This window comes from Oryza glaberrima, chromosome 12 (genome assembly GCF_000147395.1).
Source record: "Oryza glaberrima chromosome 12, OglaRS2, whole genome shotgun sequence".
Classification (NCBI taxonomy): Eukaryota; Viridiplantae; Streptophyta; class Magnoliopsida; order Poales; family Poaceae; genus Oryza; species Oryza glaberrima.
This window is the reverse complement of record NC_068337.1, coordinates 3,290,111-3,314,049: the sequence shown is the minus strand read 5'-3', so window position 1 is coordinate 3,314,049 and position 23,939 is coordinate 3,290,111. Positions and strand designations below refer to the sequence as shown.

The window sequence follows — 23,939 nt, the reverse complement described above, 5'->3', positions numbered from 1 at the left end:
CCACCTGATATACACATATTGCATCTCGTAGTCCGTGCTGTAGCTAGTTACAGATCTGTAGCCCGCTACTCTTATCTTTTCTCTTTTATCTCATTAAAATATATTGTAGCTTACTTATAGCCTGTCTCACTGTGGTAAAACGAGCTTGCTTCGCTTTTTCCAAGTAGGCTGCCGAAGCATCCAATCCTTCCGTCGGTCTATCCTGCGGTGATGGCCACGGTCTGACATGCGGGACCGCTATGGATGACAGGTGGCTCCATGTGCTTTTTATTTTACTTTTCTGAAACGCACATTTTTTGGTTCGTTTTTCGGCGCCCATGTTTGGTACGCGAGAATCCTTTCTCCGTGTTCTCTACATGATTCTAGTAGCGCAAGGCTTGTTCAGATTGATGTCATTTCAAATCATATCATTATTTAGTAAAATTAATAATTATATAGTTATATTTAGTTTATTATCAAATTTTGGTAATGTCTATGAAATTTTGATAATATTATATTGAGTAAATCCAATTAAACTAGATAATGTTGTCAACTTGCCCCAAAAAAATAATATTATCAAAATTTGGAGAGATTCATCCTGTCCTCAATCGGACGCTGAATTTTCCCGTTCAAAGTCCCAAGTGACAGTGACACTACACCAGGGAAAAAAAAAGTACGGCGTACACGCACTATTCTCATCTATTGGGTGGCAGGATTTTTCATCGTTTTCTTTTCTTTTTGATCGAAACTCGAAAGACTGGTACCGTACTGTAAGCTCCAAGTACCAGCGCGAAAATTCTTTTCTTTTGTTTATTCCGTGTCCGTCTTCGTTCTCATCTCATCTTCTCATCTTCTCTTGTCTGGACGATGAGAGATGTGTCGCTGTCAGGCTGCAAAAATACGCACATGCCAATCATGCTGTCACCTCGTCCCCTGGGGCCCACCCGTACTAAAAATAAAGCGAAGGCGTATTTGTAAAACCCGCTTCCACGCGGAGGAAACGGGTTTCGCGCGCGCGTGCTCGTTACGACGGCGCTTTCCGGGAACGCGCTTGATGGCGCCAGGGGAGCCACTGACGGGTGGGGCCGAGGAGCGCGCGCCCTAATCCACCCACCTGCTGTACCCCGTCCAGCTACGGCCATAATCGCCTGTCCACTCGCTAGGCTCCACGTGTCAGATACTGGTCCATGGCCCACTGACACGTGGGCTCCACTATGGCGGGATTCCACCGGGGCCCACATGTCAGTGAGTGCGGCGGGCTATTAAAATCCACCCCCGTGACGTCTCCTTCCTTTCTCACCAGCTCCCCCCCACCGCCGGCCACCGCGCGCTTCCCTCCCAACTCCGCCGCCTCCGATCCCGACCGCCGCCGCCGCCGCCGGTGAGCTGGGCCCCACGTGTCAGCCTCCGCGTGGCCTGCTCCTGCCGCCTCTGGCTTGGGCTTCCACTGGCCGCCGCCGCAGCCGCAGCCGCAGCCGTCGCCTCCCGATCTGCGAATTTTGCCAACCCCACTGAGGAGTGGGGGCCACTCCTCCGCCGCTGAAGCGAAGGGTCTACGCGTTGGCATCTAGCCGCCGCCGCCGCCGTCGCCGCCGTCGTCTGGAGTAGGGGGTTTGGAGATTCTAGAGACTAGAGTTGGAGGAAGAGGCGAGAGGCGAGAGGGGATCGAGGCAGGGATGCGCGGATCGGGGCGGGCGAGGCGGCGCGGGGACGTCGCGCCATGTTCGGCCGCATGAGGTGCCTCGTCGGCGGCGGCGTCGAGGACAGCCCGCGCGGGGCGGTCAGGAGGGTCTCGCCGGCTTTGAGGCGGGTGCACAACGCCAACGCCTCCGCCGCCGCCGCCGCCGGAGCGGAGGGAAAGAGCGGGCTCCCCTTCCGTTCGCCGGACGTGATGGAGACGGTGCACGAGGTGGCCATTTACATCCACCGCTTCCACAACCTCGATCTGTTCCAGCAAGGGTACGGCCGCGTGAAATCCTTTTTTTCGCTTTTTGGCCTTTCTTTGGGTTTCTCTTTTCCGTGAATGTGTTCTTGGGTTCTGTTCCTTTTTGGTTGAGAATGGAAAGTTCGAGCGGCTTGTGCTAAAGGGTCACATTTTTAGAGTGACGGATCGAGAAAATGCATGCAGTTTTAGGTGAATTCTTCCTTCTGTTTTTCATTATATCACACTGCATTTTTAACTAAATGTTTGGGCTCCGCTTGTTCGAACATTTCTTGCTGATTTGCAGTCTTCTTTCAGTTCAGCTCGCTGTTTTGGAGTTCTTTCTTGTACTCCTTCACTCCTTTGAACTGTGGACATTGTGCCCGAGCTGCTGAATTTTGACATCGCCCACATTTTTTTTTTACAGTTTACTGCAAATGTTGGCTTCTGTTGAATGTTTGTGTGTAATTGTATGGAATTGTTGATTATGCCAAGGTGTTTTGTCGCTTCATTCTCTAACGGGTAGTTTTGTGTTATGTTCAGGTGGTACCAAATGAAGATTAGTGCAACGTGGGAGGAAGGTGGTTCCAAGACGCCAGCTTCACCTGCAAGGGTCGTGCAATATGAAGGTGCGTCCATCATTTCTGATGTTGAATATGAAGGCTTCATCATCTACTTCTACTACTTTCATGATTTCAAGATGCTTTGTGATGGAAATGTATGGTGAAACTTGGACCTTTACAACCGATGTGCTTGATGAGTAGTAACAGCCACTGCCATATTGATAAAAGTGAACCGCTTGATCACTGCCAATAATTGACTGTGTGTATCATATACCATATGATGGTGAAAAGAGAATAATTCTAACTGGTAAAACGGGGGAGGGTATTTGTTACAATTTTCAGTGCTATCTCGTTGGTATTAAATTACCAAGCCTGTTTTGTTACCATTGAATCATGCTTAATATAACATCAAAGAGGTTGTTGAGCTGTATACGGAAAGTTACCATACAGACTTGTCATACATCATTTTTCTTGTTTCTATTAATTACGACGTCATGCAGAATGTCTGTAGAGAAATACATATAGTCCTTATGGATGAGCTCATTGGTCAAATTGTGTTTGGCACCTAGCTTTATGATAATTGCCCTTTTTGGTGCAAAACAATGATGGGCAACGAGGGTACAACTAAAGGATGATCGTTAGCCCCTGACCATGACAAACTGTGTGCTACAGTGTTTAACACGGTATAATACTGTAAAATATGTGTGCTCACTCAACAAAAATTGTCTATGCTTTTTTTTTTGAAGTAAATTACTGTCAGGCATTTGCCCAACAGTGTGATTTTATAGAATTAAAGAAATATTTACAGATTACAAAGGGAATAAAACACACTCAAAAGCTGAAGAAATTTTTAGTCCAAAAAAAGTACATACATATTTTAAAGTGTAAAATTTCCAATCATTAGCTGATAGGTAATGACATGCTAGGTGGATTGTGCAGCTTCTGATGTTGGTGCGGACGATGCATTGGGCATTTGGAAAATAGATGATGCCGATAACAGCTTCTACACGCAGCCATTTCGAATCAAATATGCTAGACAAGACATTTATCTATCAGTTATGGTGTCTTTTAACATATTCAACAGTGAAGAAGAGGTTGGGCACTTTAATACCCCCTTTCCTTTCTCAATCAATTTTGCTGTTGCCTAATCAGCGGATCTGCTTTATTTATTTAAGGGCCCAGCAGCTTCATCTGTTATATTGAAATTTGAGCTGATATATGCCCCAACGCTGGAGAATGGGTGAGCAGATACTTTGTAACCCTATATATAGTACTTTCGATACAGTGCACATTGTCGAGTTCGCATTCATAATTTCATATTATGGAATTTGGATTTTAAGTCATCAATACTAATGCTGCTATCTTCTGTAGGTCTGATATTCAAGCTTCTAGTGCCACTTCTTCGGCTGCTGTTCATGAATTTAGAGTCCCACGTCGAGCACTCCTTGGTTCACACTCATATTGTCCAGTTCACTTTGACGCATTCCACTCCGTGCTTGTTGATCTGACTTTACATATCGTGTACCTCAAAGCTGGTGCAACTAAATCATCATTGAAGGTACACAGGTTTGTGGAACTTTAGCTTAATTGGCATTTGGGAAAAAAAATCGGTGCTTCTATGGAAGCATGTCTAAGTTTATAACTGAATGTTTTTAAACACCTTTGGACGCAAGCATAGAACTTGGTAACTGCAGACTGTATTCATATCTGGTGAAGTTTTATATGTGGCGGTGTTCATTGATGGTGAATTCCTGAACCAGCACCTGAAATTTAACTTCAGAAAATAAGAATGTTTTTACTCCAATTCCTGGCACAACCCCTAGCATTGCTTTGGAAAATAATATTTTCTTGAGATTTTCGGCAGGGTAGATTTAACTATAGGGTTCTAAGGGTTCATCACTCAGAAAGTATACTAATGGATTTTTGTCTGTAAATTTATTTAAGCTGCATCAATGATCATATAGAGGCTAGCATTTTACTATCACGAAATAGCCAACATTTACTCCTCAATCAATTGGTTCTTGCAGCATGAAGGATAATGTAGTATGCTTTATCATGGTGATTTCTTTCTCCATTTGGTGACTGCAAAGTAATAATGGCATTTAATATGCAGATACCAGACCAAGGTTTAGGACCAACATCGCATCACATTGTGAAGGCATTATTAACCTCTAGGGAAATGCTACTCGAAGAACTAAAGAAAATCAGTGATGCTATTGGTAAAACAGTAGAAGATTTAGATGTTGCTGACTTAAGTCTTGGTAAATATGAGGCAGTTCAGCCTGCAAAATCAGGTCTACCTAATTCAAATAAAGTTTTCCCGGCAACTACCAAGGGTGTTGGGCACTTGGCTGGCATTTTACATGACTTTCTGGAGGTATGCTATCTTTATCCGTCTTAAGTGATCTATGAATGTGTTTATTGTACGAGACTTGCTGATTGTTGATATTTTTTGTACAACTTCTACAGAAACCCAACAGTGCGGTTGATGGTGCCAACGATGCTATGCTATATACACTTCCTAAGGAAGAGTTGTTAGAATTGTTTCTAACTGTGAGCAGCCAACTTTCACTTCTATGGAATGCTTTCTTGAAATTTCATAGGTTAAGTTCACTGTTTCTCTTATTTTCACTTCATACATATCTTCAGTGGGCCTAGGGACTGTCTGCTTGGTTTGTCCATGTTGACTTATGAGTTTTATCTACTATTTGTCCAACAATGTATTTATTGCATCTACAGGATAAATAAAACCAAGATATTGGACTACTTGCGTGATATTTGGGCTCTTGACCGGAAATCAGAATGGTCAATATGGACTGTTCACTCAAAAATTGAGATCCCACACCGCTATTTACGTAGTACGGACGATGAGTCATCTCACCGTCATTCCCTTCTGAGAGTTTCTGGCTCAAGGAAGTTCCATGATGATGTAATTTTCTTCTCTTGAATTCTTAAAATTAAATAACAACCATTTTCAATAGGAAAACGGTGTTCCCTCCTTTTCTATATACTTGATATTTTGCATTTGCGTGCAGCCTGTACAAAATTCTGCCTCACGGGCTGAACTGCACAGGAAAAGTATAGCACAAATGAAGGTTCGGCTTGTTATTTTTTTGGAATAACTTTATGAGTGAAAAACTTGTTAATTTAGAATCGTTTACTGATTTAAAGCATCCTGCAGATCAACACGCTGTCCGTTCAAGATATGCAAATATATGCAGATCCTTCACGTGTTCCTGTTGTTCTTATAGAACAACATGTCATGGTTGTTCCGCAACATGGCTCTAGCAAGGATTTGGCAACAAATTCTTCAGAACAAAAGGATACGATTGTACTACCTAAACTACAAGGAGATTCTTTGGCACTGAAAAGCAGTGCTGGTAAAAAAGGACGGATATTGCGAGCTGTCATTTTTGTGCATGGGTTTCAGGCAAGTACTCTTTATTTCATTAAAGCTTCACTAGAGTCACAATGCAGTTCGGGTGAAACTTATTATGGTGTACAAAAAGCAGGGACACCATCTGGATTTACGTCTTGTACGAAATCAATGGCTTTTGTTGGATCCTGGAGCTGAGTGCTTAATGTCTGAGGCTAACGAAGATAAAACATCTGGGGATTTTAAAGAAATGGGTGGTAGGCTTGCTGGGGAAGTTGTTGCATTCCTGAAAAAGAAAGTTGATAAGCTTGCAAAGTACGGAGGCTGCAAAGAATTGAAGCTTAGTTTTGTTGGCCATTCCATTGGGAACGTTATCATCAGAACTGCACTTGCAGGTATTATCCAACTTACTCAATAAATTCCTTCCAGGCAAGTTCATCTCGATGGTGCTAACTCAATCTTTGCATGTTGAATAGAACCCGCATTACAACCATACTTGAAGAACCTGTACACGTACATGTCAATATCAGGCCCACACTTGGGCTACTGGTACAGCTCAAACTCTTTATTCAACTCTGGCCTCTGGCTTCTAAAAAAGCTCAAGGGAGCACAGTGCATCCATCAACTCACTTTCAGTGATGATCAAGACCCCCAGAATACATTCTTTTATAAACTTTGTAAGGTATGGTATCACCCTCTGCTTCGTTCTGTAGTGCATTCAGTAATCCTATCTGTTGCGAATTTATATCAGATCTTAGAATTGGCCATAAGCTGCTCCCTTTTATAATCCTTTTCAGTTGAAGACACTGGAGAACTTCAAAAATATTATACTTCTATCTTCACCACAGGTTATCCCCTTTCCACGTGATTAACAGCTTTAATTTACATGTGAATCAGAGTTGTGGCTGCTCTGAATCTTTCAGCATTTCTAATGATCTTTATTTCGAAATCATGAGTTTGTAACATTTTCTTGCCATACCAGGATGGTTATGTACCATATCATTCAGCAAGAATCGAGCTCTGCCCGGCTGCATCATCAGATAACTCAAGGAAGGGCCAAGTCTTTACAGAAATGCTCAACAATTGCTTAGATCAGATGCGCGCACCCACATCTGAAACCCGGATCTTCATGCGCTGCGATGTGAACTTTGATCAGTCCGCGCAAGGACGGAACCTAAACACCATGATTGGCAGAGCAGCGCACATAGAGTTCCTGGAGACTGACATCTACGCCAAGTTTATCATGTGGTCCTTCCCTGAACTTTTTCGATGACTGGGTTTTCCTCTTTGCACTTCTGGCCCTTATCAAACCAATAGTGCACTACTGACCAAGCAAGAAAGATTACCCTAGCGGAAAGTTTTCACCGCAATTCGACACCAAGATTGGTAGCACTGTAAAGTTCCTAGCAGTAACGATTTTTCCAGCCTGTTAGATTTGATTGTATAAATAGTCCTGATTTCTTCATTTCATTTCAACCATATAGTTCCTGTAGATTTTTGCTGTCAGTTATAATCCTTCTTGGTGTATGTAACACTGCAGTTTAGGATGGCCAGCCAGCCAGCCAGCCAGAGCTTATGTCAAAATAAGCATGATATGTGTTTGTTTTTTTTTTCACTCATCATCCCATGGTGAAACTGACAAATATCCATGGTAGATGATACTGTTTGGTTGGTGAAAATGGAATTCCTTATTTTTCTCCCTTCCAAGTTCCAAACATCAAGTTGATGAGTGAACGAGTGAAATCACTCTTTTTTTTTTCCTGGTACCAGGTCAATTGCTGGATGCACTTATTATGCACAAACTTGAAAGCTGTATGATCCTATCCTGTCCCTCTCATGGGCAATGTCCCTTGTGGGCAAGACATGCTGCCGTGTTGGCTGCACGTCTGAACCCTGTCCTGATGACCAACGTGTGGAACAATTCAGTTGGACCGTTGAATCATCAGCTCAGCTCAGCTGCCATTTCCATCTCCATCACCACCACTACCACTACTGGGTCAAGGCCTTTCAAGGTCACACCATGGATGAGCCGAGTCGCCGTGCCGACCTCCGGCGACGTGACACCGCCGGTGAGCCGGGACCATCGCCGCCGACGAAGACAGGGGGGAGACCTCCTTGGAGCATCTTCTTCTTCTTCCTCCTGTTGCTGATAGGGGAGTTTCAGTGTGATCTGTTGCTGTTATTGCAGCAACAACTGGAGGAGGAGCCTACCACCACATTGGAGACAGACAGGTTCTCAGCATGACAGTTTTCCCAGGGTCCCTCAATACAGCTCACAGCAGTAGGTATCAGTTATCAACAACTCTGTGTCACAGGTATAACAGCACCCACAATGCTGTGTGACCACAGGGATCTGTGGCTGCTGAATTGTCATGCATGCTCAAACAAAACAGAAGCTTCTGAAAATACCATTCATTTTTCTAAAAAAAATTAATCACATGGAAGACCCCACACAAAATGCACCACCACAAAAGCACAACATACGCACGCACTTGTAGGTGCGAGTCTTTAACACACGCTCAAAGAGACGGAGACCATCAAGTAGTCTAAACATTGCAGAAAATAGATTTTCAGAAGATATAACTGGAACGAAGAATTGCGCAACCCAATTGATACCGTTTTGCTGCAGTACTAATTCAGCTGAAATCCACAACCTTTTCCTTGAAGATGAAGACATTCCTCCCAGTTTAGTGATGCCTTCAAAGCAGGAACAGTTTTGCCGCTGTGATTTTCATGGCATTGACTATCTAGAGGACTATTACCGGTATGGCAAGACATGCTTCGAAACAGGTAAGAGTATAAAAGTGGAGAAATGGACAGCTAACTAACTAATTGAACAGGTTTGTCTTAAAAAAACAGGACAGGATCACATGGCTGTAGAAACAATCAAACTAATGCTAGCCACCTACACCTTGGTGACAGAACTGGATGATAATCTCCAATACTCCACAAATTTTCATGCTCCACAACATAAAAGACTCAATTGAATTCACAAAACTGAAAAAAAAAATTGTCATCTCTTTCTTGTTCAGGTTTCTTCCTATTCATGAAAAGACAGATTTTTACAAGATTGAACATAGATCACATGACATGTACCCTTTCCAAGATTGAACATGGATCACATGACATGTACCTCAACACCAGTACTAAATCTGTCAAGAACAATAAAAACATATTCATATTTGACAGCATTTCCATCAACACCTCCCTTTCAGAATGACACCTCAGGCTAATGTCGGCATGCAATCTTCTGAAAGCAAAATCATATGAACATACAACACCACCATCCAGCAACAGTCAGGAAACCATGACAAGGACTAAATTTCCAAAAAAAATTACTTTGATGAGCTCTAGAACATAAATTGAATCATCAAAGTTTAGCCGAAGACGCAATGACGAACAAAAAATTGATGAGATATATATACCAAATGCAGGAGAACAAAAAAGAGCACAGGAACAAAGCAGCCATCTTTACATTATGATGGCCCTCTCTAATCCCCTTTTCTTTACACGAAAGTACACATTTATACTCGATTACGATTGGAACTCAAACAAAGCAGATCAAGAACAAGAAATCTACCTAGGACCAACACGTTGCCCAATCAAAACGAGAAATTCTGATCGATCGATCGATCGATGGATGGATCAATCGGCATTGTGCATGGAGGAGTCGAGGCCCTCGACGCGGCTGCGCACGATGCGGTGGAACACCTCGCGCACCTGCCTCTCGAGCGGCTCGAGCCCGTCTCTCATGGCGGCGCACACGGCGGCGAGCTCCGCCGCGGCCTCCCGCACGTCGGCCTCCCTGTCGCCGAAGAGCGGGATCGGCGCCGCGTCGATGGCGTCGGTGAGCTTCTGCGTGGACTTCTCGAGGACATGGATTTCCTTGAGGAGGCCGCAGGAGTTGCGCCTGTCCTTGCGCTTTCCCTCCTCGGCGAGGCGTTCTTGCAGGGTGAGGAGCGGCGGCGCCCACGGGAACGCGGCGCGGGCCGGCGCCGCGGGGAGGTGGTGCGCCTGGAGCGCGGTGGAGCGGTCGGGGCACGGGACGGCGGCGACGAGCGCCCACGCGACGAGGTGGAGCACGCAGCCCATGGCGTAGACGGGCGCCGCGAGGCCCGCCTCGTGCGCGCGCGGCGCGGCCAGGCCGGCCCCGATCGCCTGCAGCTGCCGCGACGCCGACCACGCGCGGGACACGCTCCACGAGAGGGAGCGGAAGTGGGACGAGGAGGTGGCGGAGGTGGCGCCGGCGAACGACGCGCGGGACGGGGACGCGCGCGCGCGGCCGAAGGAGCGGTTGCGGTGGGACGCGAGGAACGACGCGACGCCACCGCTCCCGGACGCCGCGGTGTCGTCCACGAGCAGCACAGAGAGATCGGACAGCGCCTTGCGCGCGCGGCGGAGCTGGCCCTCGTGGATCTCCCCCGGCGCGAGCAGCACGGACGCCGCGATGTCCGCGAGCCGCTCCCACCGCCTCACCTGATCAACGCCATCCCTCGCCGCGTTGCACACATCGAGCGCCTTGACCGCCCTCTCATGGAACTCCACCACCAGCTTCTCCCCGGCAGCCGGGAGCGCGCCGCGGCGTCGCGCCTGCGCCACGAACACCCGGAACTCCTCCTGGCACAGAATAAACGCCTCAAGAAGCCGCCGGATCCACGCCACGGACAAGATCTCCTCCCCTCCACCACCACCACCACCACCACCACCACCGCCTCCCCCCTCCACCTCCCCAGGCAGGAGCTCGCCGAGGCTCGCCGCGAAATGGCGCTGGAACGCCTCCAGGTCGGCCTCCTCGCCCGACGGCATGGCCACGTGGTCGCGGCGCAGAGAGAGGAGGGAGCGGCCGAAGGAGAAGGTCGACGGGGACGACGACGAGCCCTGGTGTTCCGTCACCGGCATCGCCTCCGGCGAGATCTCGCGCGCGCGCGGGCGGCGGCGGCGGCGGTGGGAAAATGGCGCAAGAAAGGAAAAAGGGAATGGGTGATGCGGAAGCAACAGCGGGTGGGGAGTTTTATATGAGGGCGTGAGATTAGGAGGGGGAGGGGTGATTAATTTTAGATTACCACCCTAATTACATTACATTAAATCAAATTAATTAATTGGATGATTTTGGGTGGTGTGTGTGTGTGTGGAGGACATAAATAATAATAAATTTATAGGCTGAGAATTATTTTTGGTTTTGGAATGTTTTTTTGGTACACGTTTTTCTGTGTGTGTGTGGAGGGGTTGAGTTGTTTTGCATTTGGGTCCTTGGGAGATGTGGGTAATTAATTAGTACTTGTCACTAGTTAGTTGCTCTCAACTTATTGGAGGTTTTTTCTTTGTTATGATTAATGATGCTTTTGCTTTTTGTGGGGAATGTGATTAGTAGTTGTGAGCTTTGACAATTGACATGTTTCCATTATTATGGGTTTGTGGGTTTGTCCCAACTGCTAAAGGGCCATGAGGATTCCCAATGGACCAATTGAGGAAAGGATTGAAGAAATCTTTCATATAAAAGTACATTGCATTTTCTGCTACTAATTATAGTAGCCCATCAAACAGATCAATTACACATGAGCCATGTAAGGTACAAGTGTGGTGCTTTGTAGCTGATCATCTGATTACTCCAAATACCACTTTTGCTATCCAATTCTCTAACAGATTGGAATAGAAAATCCTAAACCCGCAACTGTTTTATTCCTTTTGAAGTAGTAAGTCTTGCAATCGTTGAGGGAAAAAAAACCATATTCCTCTAGTCAATAATTAGACAAAGAACATTAGTGTGTAAGGCTTCTCAAAGAGTTGCATTTTTGCTCTACAAAGCAAGGCACAGAGATTAATTGCACGCTTAGATCCAAAAACACTAATGGTAACATCAGCTACATAATACACACACTAATCACGAATTAGTCTGACTAATCACGCATTAGCCAAAAGCCCAAAACCGAATGGGAACAAATGGCTAACGGGGGGAAGAGAGGGACCCCACGCGGCCGCGACGCGCTGGGAACGCGGGACTCTGACAGGTGGGTCCCACCCTGGCTGACCCCGGCGCGAGTCTGCGACGGCGAGCAGCCCACGTTCCCCAGACCAAGACAGCGTCCACGGAAAATTACGGTACTACCCCTACTCCTTCGAGAAACACCAGGGGGCATTTCCGTCAGATCACACACGAGGGAGAGCGGGACTTTGACCCTGTCCCGACGTGGGGCCCACCGTGGAGAGGACGGGCCGGGGGGGGGGGGGGAGGAGAAGACGGCAGGTGGGGGCAGTTATGTCAGTTGCAACTGTCATCCGCTGACGTGGCGCACCGGCGTGCGGTGGGGCCCACATGCTGACGGGGAATCCTACCAGCAGAGGGAGAATGAGCTGCTGAGCTGTCACGGAGAAGTCGTATTCTAACGTTTCCGTCCCGTTTTTGCTGCTTCCTTTCCGGAAGCATTTCTTTTCTCTCATGGAAGAGATGCTGCCTATTTCGTATACTTTGGTAGTATACTAGAAAAAACGCGTGGCAAAAGCCACGCATGGTATAATGAGCCTAGGCCATTGGGCGTAGTGGGGTAACAAATGAGTATATACTTCCACTTAATTATGGGCTTATTTTCTCTGATGTTTTTAGTTTTAAATAAATTTCTATTTCACATTATAAAATGATTGGATTTTGAATAATTCATAGATGGATCAATGTATGTGTATAAAATGTTTGAGGTTTTGAATAAATTTATATTTCATAGTATAAGATGTTTTGGGTTTTGAATAAATTTATACATAGATCAATATATGTGTTTCATATATATGTCGAAATTTATATGAACATTAGTGAATCTAGATGGGAGATTGAAGAGCTTAAAAATATCCTTGTGTAGTTTATGTCCATATTCATTGTACTACGATATGTCCCATCAAGTACTAGATTGCTATATTCTGAGACAGAGAGAGTACAAAGAAAGTGAAAATTAATCAAAGCTGTGCGTACAAAATAGGGAGTACGGACTACTGAATGTGCCAATTCATGCATCGATCAACATGCACTGGATGTTTGCATTGATTAGCATGCACCGCAGCACCGGATGTTTATATGCTACTCCTACATCCTACATGTATGGTTAATATCTCGTTTCATCCAGCATCTTCTTGTGTGCCATTGCACGGCCTGCTGAGCCATGGTCCATGGACCCAATTGCTCCTCGATACATTCGTGAAGAAGCTTCTGGAAGAAACTCCATCTGGTGGCCGGTGCACGCACGCACGCAAGAGCAGATCGTTGCACGCGCACGCGCAAGATCTTTTCGTCGAGCCTCTTCCACGAAACCGGTGCTGCCACATGGCACCATTCTCATTGCGATTTTTTGCATCGAATTCGTATTATAAGATAAGTCCAAACGTGGAAGTTTGGAGATGAAACACAATGTTATTCGCTTTATCGAACATGAATCAAGGAGCCTTTTGACTAGGCAAAACAAGAAAACAAATTATGTTGCAGTCGTGTAATACAAATCTAGTAAGTGATATGAATCTATGGTATATTTTTAAGTCTAAGATATAAATAGATCTTTTAAAAAGATCGACATCAATATAGTTATACAGGCACACAAGTAAATCCACATGTACTATTCGAAACGGGAGAAAGAGAACTCCAAGCAGCGCATACGATATAGTTTGATAAAACTAACCATGTTTATTGGATGAATTTATATGGGGGAAGCAACAAAGATAGATAAGGGGTTACATGAGATTAATCTAACAATCGGTAATAATCCTGTCATCAACCGCAGATTATTATTATTTTGATGTCACGGTCAATATTACTTTGGATAAAAATAGCAGCAGCACTTCTCAGGTCTAGCATACTTGTGGCAACTAGCTGTCATTCGGTTGCACTTGCGGTTGGTGGCCTATGTCTTTGCATTTTTCTCTGCACGAATCCATTGTGCAGTGTGGTTCTTCAACAGTGCACTCCGTACCTCCCTCTGCACATGACAACAACAACTCCATTAATTAGTAAGTATTTTATGAGGGTTTGTGGATTTATCTCTAGTTGCTAAATCAGTGATAATACATGTGTATGTGGTATGCGCATGTTATGTTACGTGCCTTTTATATAATTGAGAAAATAATTAATGGTTTGTTTGGTTTAATACCTAAAGACACTCATAGTACTAGGACTTATCAATGTTTTGATAGGGTAGCATTATAGATGAGTGTGTCCGGATTGATGATAATTGGAAGCTAAATTTATATTATGATAAAGAAGGATTTATAATTGTGCCAAATTGAGTACATGCGTTAGAATTGATAGGATATATTTTGAGATTTAATCCAAAACGGCTCCCAAAAAAAAACAAAGAGCAAGAGTAGCAACATACGGCAAGCAGATGTGGATGTGAGGGCGCAGGACATAATAAGAACCATGAAGAAAGTAGCAGCGATAGTCTTGTTGATCTTGAAGGGTGCCATGATAAGAAGCTGCAAATTGATCGAGTATTCCTGAATTTCTCTTTACCTTTTCTCCTTCCTCTTGCTCACTGGAATATATGGTTCTTTGCTGGTGTTTATATAGAGGCATAGACGTCAAGCAATCCTAGTAATGAATAATTGATCTGTTTCTGAATTTATTCAAATTTATATGTGTTCTCCTACATTAATTCTGGCATTTGGATTTTTATTCATTGATGTTTTGATATCTTGTGGATTGGATTCAGATAGAAATGACGTCGCCATCCAAATCGGCGATCTTAGTGTATTTTATACTCTATCCATTGGATTTTTATTAAGTATGATATTCCTTGATTTGAATTTATATTTTCTTATAAATTAATTTAGATAGAATAGATGACTGTGCGGAGCTCGGGCACCACATGGGATGTCAACATGGAGCCAGAGCAGGGTTCCCAACGGCAACCTGACGGTGAGCAACACCCCACCAGATCGGCCACATCCTTGATCCATCGACCCCTAGGAGTGCCACCGCCGGCCCGAAGTGAGGGATGACGAAGGAGTGCCTCCACTACAAAGAGCGCACCCCCGGTGTGGCAAAATTGAAGTTGAGGTAGCACTACACTGGAACGCGTTGCGCCTGCTCCCTCCAAATGGTGGGAACAACCATCGAGCCACCTGGGCACTTCCCAGTGCCCTTGGCAAGCGAGAGGGTCGCCGCCGCTCGCGCGGCCTAGTGATGATGATGGTTAGCTCGTCGAGGGCGCACAACGTGCCTCGACGGAGAACGCGGCAGGCAAGACAGAATTTGAATGGCACTGAAAGACTTGCCAGTCACCTCCTTAGCACCAGCCTTCCCCTTGGAATCGACATGACGATGCCCTCCAGCCATGGCCTCCCTTTGGCGATAATGGAGGATGCGGGAAAACAAGCTCAAACAGGTGCACCTCTACCTGGCGCACCAGCTGTCGGAGCACGAGCTTCTCTAGCGGGATGGTAAGATACCCCCCTTTGAGATTCGGCTAGGGTGCGGTGTTCGAGCTTGGATGTGAATTGTATGTACAAGCAATGGACAAGTGATATTGATAGGCTTGGACTACTTGGGAGCGTAACACCTTATTTATGTGTTCTTGCTTAGTGTTTACATAATGTTCTTGAAGCTTTTTTGTGACTACCAGAGGGAGTCTCTCTTTGTCTTACGTTTTGAACTGCTTTTTGGAGGCATTGATCCTCTTTTTATAAAGTTAAGGGGATACAATAGTGCCTGGATATACACAAGTAGGACCCAACGTATAGGAGCTGGTAACCTTGGTCTTGCATTGGTCCATCTGGAGGGCCCTGCTTGATGCGAACACTTACACATGAATACATGATACGATTGATAAAGCTAGCCATGTTTATTGGATCAATTTATAGAGGGAAGCAATAAAGATAGATAAGGGGTTACATGAGATTAATCTAAACATCGGCAATAATCCTATCATCAACCACTAGTACTATTTTACTATGTTGATGTCACAATTGATATTAATTTGCATGAAAAGTGCAGCAACACTTCTCAAGTGTAGCATATTTGTGGCAACTAACAGTCAGACTGTTGCACTTGCGGCTGGTGGCCTCTGCCTTGCATTTTGCATTGCACGAATCCATCATGCAGTGTGGCGTTTCAACGGTGCACTCCGTCCCACCCTCTGCACATAACAATAGCAACCCCATTAATTAAATAAGTATTCTATAAGGGTTTGCAGATTTATCTCTCGCTAGTAAAGAGATGATATTATATGTGTGCACATCTAGTGGTGGTGTGTTTTGCATCTTTTATGTGATCGAGAAAACAATTAAAAACATAGAAGAGTAAAGAGTACCCCATCTCTCAAAATATAGTTAACTTTCTAGTTTAAATTAGCTACATTTTCAGTTTAAATTAGCAAGATAGTTATGTTTTGGAACGGATAGACTAGCAACTTACGACAAGCAAGTGTGGATGTGAGGGCGCAAGACATGATCACAAGAACCATGAAGAAAGTAGCAGCGATAATCTTATTGATCTTGATGGGTGCCATGGCAAGAAGTTGCAGATCAATCGAGTATTTCTGAATTTCTCTTTACCTTTTCTCCTTCGTCTTGCTCATTGGCATTATATATATGGTTCTTTGCTGGTGTTTGTATACAGGCATAGACGTTAAGCAATCCTAGTAATGAATAATCTGTTCTAAAAAAAAGGTAATGAATAATCAATCTGTTTCTGAATTTATATATGTTCTCTCCTGCATTAATCCTGGCATTTAGATTTGTGTCCATTGATGTTTTGATATCTTGCGGATTGGATTGAGATAGAAATGACGTCGACATCCAAATCGGCGATCTTGTGTTATTTTATATACTCTATCCATTGGATTTTTATTCAGTATGATATTTCTTGATATGGATTTGTCTTCCCATAAATTAATGTTTGGCATAGATTTTTCAAATGATTGTAGCACTACATAATTCAGATGATCTGCTCTCTATAATTATTAGATCATTTTTTTTTCAATCTAGCATTTATTGTTTTGGATTTATATCCTCATCGACATAAATGTTTCAATACATCAATCGACATCTTGTTACTTAGCTTCAAATAAATGTGAGACTATCCAAATCCGATTGGTGGCAGAGCAAGCCAAATAAACACTCTGTGTGGCTCCTGCAGTACATAGATACTGCAGATTTCATTAACCAAATCAAGTTTACTAGCTCATCAAATGTTAAACACCCAAACTGATAAACCATTCTTTGAGGAAAAAAAGAAAAGAAAAACAGTAATAGACCATTGATCCAGTATGCGTGTGCGTGTAGTAATGCAACAAATCCAAGAAGGATTATAAACTACTCTGAGAGTCGCAGGAATCTTAGAGCACAGCAGCAGTTTGGATTCTAACTACTGCCCCTCCTGGTGCTCCTATGTTCAACACCCAAAGTGATAAACCATTCCTTGCCAAAAAATAATAAGAAGAAGAAAGGAAAGAAATAAAGTGATAAAACATTAATCCACTATTCGTACGTGCCAGGCAAATTTTGATGTTGCCTACAGATGGAGTCCAACTACTACCCCTTCTGGTGCTTGAATAATTTTATAGCTTCCATTGGGGGTGGTTAAGTGTGGAAAACAACAATTTATGAATAACGATAGACAAACATAAAAGGAGAACAATAGATGGCATCAAATGCGAGGAAAGTTTCAAAAAAAGAATCAGACTGATCCACCTTATTGATATGTACCCTCACCAGAGCAAATGATAATAACATCTTGGCTAAAAACTACCAAGCTTTCAGGTTCCAGAATTCCTCCTCATTATAACTCTAGAACTCTAGACTTTGTTAACCATATGACATCATAAACGTGCCCTCTTCAACTGAGAAAAACAAAAGAATACTACTTTGTTAGACGACTCCTGCCAGTATATATAGCCGAACCTACATTTTGAGTAGACAGATAACCATAGGAGTGCCATTTTGTTTCATGTATGATTGATCAAAAACAACGAGCACTTGTGCTTTCAGAAAGTTACCAGGCTAACTGCTGCAATTTGGGGACGGAAGCAGCAAGTCTCACTCCTTGAACAATCAACAAGCCCATCAATGTCTCGAGTTTTTTTTGCTAGAGACATCCTTACTATTGTGCCAAGAATCAATAATTTGGAGGAGCGAGCTTCTCTCTTCTAGGCTGCTGGTCTGCAGGGTTCTCATCCTCTGAAAAATCATCGTCTGAAAGAGTAGGAGGACGGTAGCACATTTCTTTGTCAGCACCTTCCGCAGTTTTAGTAGTAGCAGAAGCAGATAGTTATTTCGTTGCAGTATATATCTCAACTGACAGGATATGTTAACATGTTAATATATATCTCAATTGACAAGAAGAAAAACATGGCCAAGAGTATTTGCATGACAGATGTAAGTCTTCCAACTTGTAAGTACCTAATAAAACGTTGGCAAAAATAAGAGAAGAATGTCACAAATGTCAGCAGCAAAATGAACAGGACTATGAGAGTAAAGGAAAATTCATAATACTAGAATGAACAATACATTGTTACTGTTAAACCACTTAGCTTCGAAAAAGAAAGCATACATCCAACTCATTAAGAATTGTCTATGGTTGACACTACTCAGAAAGAAAGGCATCTACTGTAACCTTAGATCACTCCTCAACACAACACGAGAAGAATGATTTCTCAAAATTCTCTAATCGAAACTAGACTCTCAACATAATTAAATAGATGGAAATCCATTACTTCCTTCTTCGAATATGTCTGGTACATATTATTTTTGCGGTCATAGCACATGAAGTCTTCAACCACTAAAGGTATTTTCTCCAATTTACAGGCTTGGATGTCATACTTGTAGACCTTTTTCAACGCCAACAGCAACATTTTTCCATGAAAGACAACCAAAAGACTTGCTACAGGCCGCTTAATAACATCAGGTGGAATCTGTAAAGCGCAGCGTCGAGTCCATTCAGGTTTCTGCCCAACAACACTACAACCCCAAATCTCCAGTTGGAGTGGTTGACTGAAAAAATAGCTGCAGTACAATTCATCCCCCAATCCGGTCAAACAGGAAGGCTTTACATTGCATGGGCATGGAAACAGACTAAACTTCTCATCAGTCAAACAGAATCGAACAAGTGTGTTGGGTGGATCTGGGCAAAGTGATGTTCGAGAAACCATCCAGTAGATAGCGCCTTTCACATGAACTGGAGTCGACTTACCAATTGGATAAGGTGGGTCTTCAGTTTGCCTCCATACATTAATAGTGCCCAGGGTAAGCACTTCAAACTTACAGACCAACATTGATGTTTCGTCATCCCTTTGATAAAAAACTCTCGCCACTTTATACTTGCTGCTGCGAGGGTCAAACCCAAAATCCAATCCCTGTGCCCTTATGAAGGTTACGGCTCCCTTTTGGCAGGGAAACAATCTCTCTTGTTGATGGGTTGTAGATAATCATTTTTTTGCTCATGTTGGAAACAAGGAGCAAACCATCGCAGTGCACAGGGCGAGTCCATGTATCCAATACCTGTGGAAAATCACGTGGAAAATCATGCAGATGCACTACATTATTATTACCACCCTGGTACTTATAGAGGCCCATCAGAAAGGCAATATTCTGACCGTTCTTCTGCTTCTGGTAAAAGCCAGGAGCCATGAGCAGTGATGATGGCTTTAGCTTTGACCACTCGAGGTGAGCGTTGATGAAAATTGGGCTTGATATCATGGCGTGCCAAGCCTTGCACACGGACTTAAACCGCATGAGAGACTTGGATGGCAGTCGTAACAGAACGTCGAACATCACCTCATCCGGGATGTAAGGGAGCAAGAACCTCGATCTGCAAGAATTGATATCAATCCGCATCGTCTTTCGTGGCCGGGGAGATAGCAAGATGTCCGTGCATCGTTTCGCCATCATGCCAACAATATCAAACTGCAGAAAATAATTAAGCATAATCAGTTATGGCTTTGCACATCATAATATAATAATGGAGTATTCGGTGTCTGTACTAATCGGGAAACTCGACTTCGATCCTATTTAGTTTCGGACTAGACATTTTATTAAATCGGGTTCGGACTTATCAGGCAGCGGTGGTTTCAATAGAAATCAAACCATGATTTCTCATATCCGTTGGGTTAGCAAAAGATGCAGAGCAAACAATTTACAGACGGATTGCTAAAACTCTATCAAAGGGGAATAACGTTTCTTTCTTTCTTTCTTTCGAGGAAGGGGTGAATCGAATCTTGTTGAGGCAGCGATGAAATTTACCCAAAATTATCAATGAGAAAGCTACCGAAAATAATAATAATAAAAAACTTTTCACTGGTATCAGATAACTCACCTCACCGGGCACCGGCTGCGCTCGGTGCCTGCGGGAGGGGATCGCGAGCCGTCGTATCCTATCCAGAAAGGGATGGCCGCCTCAGCCGCTCGCCGGCGACGGGAGGAAGGACCGGACTCGCTTGCCTAGCCGCGTGAATAGCGAGATTCAAGATTTCTCTGATTTGGGAGGACCTGTGGCCTGTCCTGCTGTGGGAGTGGGATTGCGAGTTTGCGACTAGCGACGACGATACGGATAGGCTTCCCTTATAAAACCGATCCCGTGTTTTCCTAGTCGGTTTGGCTTGGGCTGGGCGGTGTCTGTTTCGGAGAGAGCTACCGAAAATATTGAGCCCCCAAACTGACGCAAGCCCAAAACATCGGAATCTTTTACGGAAAATCGCAAGGCGTTTCATCTATGGGCCTTGTTTAGTTAACAAACGAAATTTTTCACTCTGTCAACTCAAATATTTAGACATATATATATAGAGTATTAATATAGAAAAAAATAAATAAAGTACACAGTTCGCCAGGTAATTTAGGAAATTACCTGACGAATTTTTAAGCCTAATTGCGCCATGATTTAACAATGTTATACTGCAGTAAACATTTGCTAATGACGGATTAATTAGGCTTAATAAATTCAACTCGCAGTTTTCTATTGAAATCTGTAATTTGTTTTTGTTATTAGACTACATTTAATACTTCAAATATATGTCTGTATATCCGATGTGATATGTAGGACAAAATTTTTGGCCAACTATACAGGCCCTATATGCTGCTCCAACCATTTCATTTTTTTCCCTTAGCATTCCTACGGTGAACTCACAGGAACCCACGAGTGGCCGTGGCCGTGCCGAAACACGACTAGGGATGATACATCACAAAGTATGCAAAGAAGCATAAAGTTTAAACAATCAAGCCTTTGAGGGTGGTGAATACCTTAGCTAATCTAATCTAGTAAAACAATTTAGCCAATACCAGCATAAACCCCAAAGCGAAAAATAGCCGATATAACTAAATTGAGATACTAAGACTAGATTAACTAAGATATATGATAAGTACTCCCTCCGTCCTATTTTAAGTGCAACCATGATTTTCCGCGTCCAACTTTGATCGTCCGTCTTATTTAAAATTTTTTTTAAAAAATTTCAAACCATAAGTCACGAGAAAAGTACTATTTATGTTTATCATCTCATAACAACAAAAATACTAATTATAAAAATTTTTCAGATAAGATGAACGATTAAAGTGGGCCGTGGAAACTCATGGTTACACTTAAAATGGGACGAAGGGAGTAGGTAGAGAAACATACCAACCAAACTAGAGAGATACAAGAGGTCGAGAACGATGCAACCTTAAACAACAACAACGTAGCTGATACGATTGTTAGGGCCGACAGAACGTATGACTTACCCCTTCGCCGGAGATTGAAAGCCGATGCAGCCCCACGTCAGGTGTCAAGTTCCGCCGGTGATAAGTAAAAACCTCGGAAAAGAGGGTGGTGATACGCCGAGAGTAGTTGTATTGATCTATGAGATAGTTTACAATGACCCCGGGTGTACATATTTATACCCATGGGTAGATACTAATTCTTGTTAGGCAAGAAAGAAACATTCTTAAAGATAAAAGGAAACTAACAGATTATTTCTAATTAATAGATAAATTGTTATGCCGCATCCTTTTTGAACTCGGTCTTTTCTTGATAAACTTCCTTTAGTAAATATATCAAGAATCTAACTATTGGTGACTTGATAATTCCCATCGACCGATTCCATGGACTCTAAAGCGACTCTAGACCGATGATAACTTCGGGGCTTACTAAAATTCACTGGTAACAGCTATCCCTTTTTATATTAGTATTAGTATAGATAATACACTATGATGTTCCTTTTCACAGGTAGGTGTTCATCAAAATTATGCTTAGTAAATATGCCAACATGGTTGATTTTGTAGCAAAATCATGATACCCGTAGAAAAAGCTACTTCACATATTGATTGGAAAATAAAGTGAGTACACAATGACAGGAGCTCTATTTATGCCAATATTTCATTTGCACTTTGAATGAGCATGAACAATTCTAAAATAAATTATAAATGCAACTGTGAATTGATTTACCTCTGGACATGATTAAGGATTCCACTGCAGCAGAAAAGGTTTCTTCCCGATTCATCTTAAGAGCCTGGTGCAATAATCGTAATATTCTATATTACTAGAAAAAATACCCATATATTGCAACGGGGGAAGACTATTGTTATATGGTTTAGTGAAGGTGAGATTCACTGTGAGAATTTGCTTAGATATATTTTTTTTCTAGAAAATCATGAGCTACAATTAGGAGTCTAATCATCAGCATGTAAGTTTTTTTAAAGAGATTTCTTATACAATTGCTCCTGTATTTTCAAAAGTGAACGAATTTAGAACCCGACTAAAATACAGATCTGTATTTTCAAAAGCGAACGAACTTAAAAACCGACTCATATATAGATGACGTACCAAAGTACCAGTAAAAACATCCTCAGTTTTTATAATAGTTTTATTGTGAGAATTCGCTTGGATATATATATTTTTGTAAAAAAATCATGAGCTATAATTAGGAGTCCGATCATTCCAAGTTAGCATGCAGGTTTTTTTAAAAGATTCCTTATATGACTCCCTCTTTATTTCCAAAAGCGAACAAACTCAAATACAGATATATATTTCCAAAAGCGAACGAACTTCAAAATCGACTCATATACGGATGACGTAAAAAGTACTGACAAAAACATATTTATTTTTTATAATAGTAAAGATATTACTCTTCGTACGTTTGGTTACCATAACACTGCCATAAATAATGTTTAACTGACTATATAAGTGTATGGATTGTCTTAAGAGAGAATCTATTTTATACCATTGAGTTTCTTCAAGTTCAATAATTTACCATCGATATTATTGCTTTCTATAATATACCGGTGACTTTATCAATTGTTCTACAATACGCCATTGTGTTGGGTCTTCTTTTCAAAAATACCCAAAATACCCTTATGGACATACAAGGTTAACAATTGATTTATCTCATTATAAGTTTAAAAAAATATGAAAATTTTTATGTGGCTTTCTTACGCAACGTGGAAATTTATATAGAAGTTTCAAGTTTTTTACTAAATTTTTATTTTTTAACAAAATATAACTTGTTTGTTATATGCTATATAAAATACTTTTTTATTGTTGTTTTCAATATAAATCATCTTTCATTCACTACATAAGATATTTTTATGCTATTACCTCTTGTATAAGCAAATTCTCCCTCATATACCACTTAAAAATGTTTTTTTTTCTAAAAACTAAATATACTTGAAAAAACTTGAAACTTGTATATAAACTTCCAAATTATGTAAAGAGGCCACATAAAAATTTTCATTTTTTTTTAAAACTTCTGATGAGATAAATCAATTGTTAATCTTGTATGTCTCTAAGGGTATTTTGGGTATTTTTGAAAAGAAGTTTCAGCCAATGGCGTACTGTAGAACAATTGATAAAGTCATTGGTATATTATAGAAAGAGACAATGTCAATGGTAAATCATTGAACTCGAACAAACTCAGTGGTATAGAATAGATTCTCTCTTGTCTTAAACCTTATGTTTCATAGATCACACCAATACGATGGGGATACATTCAACAAATATTAGTTCAGGTAGATTGTCAATTATTTTAACCCACTTTAGGTTGGCGAGTCAATTCTCAAGATGTAGAAGTATCGAAATAAATTTAACAGTACAACCTGTTCTTCCTGTGCTAACCTCATGCAAGGACTGGTCTGAATATATGGATGATACTGTTGTCCCCCTGAGCTG

At 42.4% G+C, this 23,939-nt stretch overlaps 2 protein-coding genes and 1 pseudogene across 3 annotated transcripts; 1 reads left to right on the top strand and 2 right to left on the bottom strand.

The window, feature by feature from the left end:
- Positions 1-1,288: 1,288 nt before the first annotated feature.
- LOC127757015 (uncharacterized) lies at positions 1,289-7,539 on the top strand. Of its 2 annotated transcripts, XM_052282422.1 has the most exons (14): positions 1,289-1,938; positions 2,444-2,529; positions 3,403-3,557; positions 3,639-3,703; positions 3,835-4,021; positions 4,577-4,840; positions 4,933-5,066; positions 5,203-5,392; positions 5,499-5,558; positions 5,645-5,893; positions 5,976-6,234; positions 6,316-6,521; positions 6,637-6,687; positions 6,822-7,539. In XM_052282422.1, the coding sequence occupies exons 1-14, from the start codon at positions 1,700-1,702 to the stop codon at positions 7,110-7,112; spliced, it is 2,436 nt and encodes an 811-aa protein (XP_052138382.1). In that variant the 5' UTR covers positions 1,289-1,699; the 3' UTR covers positions 7,113-7,539. The 2 variants fall into 2 exon arrangements, with proteins under 2 accessions (XP_052138382.1, XP_052138383.1); XM_052282423.1 differs by lacking the exon at positions 1,289-1,938 and having other exon boundaries at positions 3,390-3,557.
- A 1,051-nt stretch (positions 7,540-8,590) lies between these two features.
- LOC127757016 (protein ROH1-like) lies at positions 8,591-10,813 on the bottom strand. The gene has a single exon (XM_052282424.1). The coding sequence runs from the start codon at positions 10,736-10,738 to the stop codon at positions 9,485-9,487; it is 1,254 nt and encodes a 417-aa protein (XP_052138384.1). The 5' UTR covers positions 10,739-10,813; the 3' UTR covers positions 8,591-9,484.
- Positions 10,814-16,876: 6,063 nt separating this feature from the next.
- LOC127756552 (putative F-box protein At3g52320) lies at positions 16,877-20,332 on the bottom strand (annotated as a pseudogene).
- Positions 20,333-23,939: the final 3,607 nt, after the last annotated feature.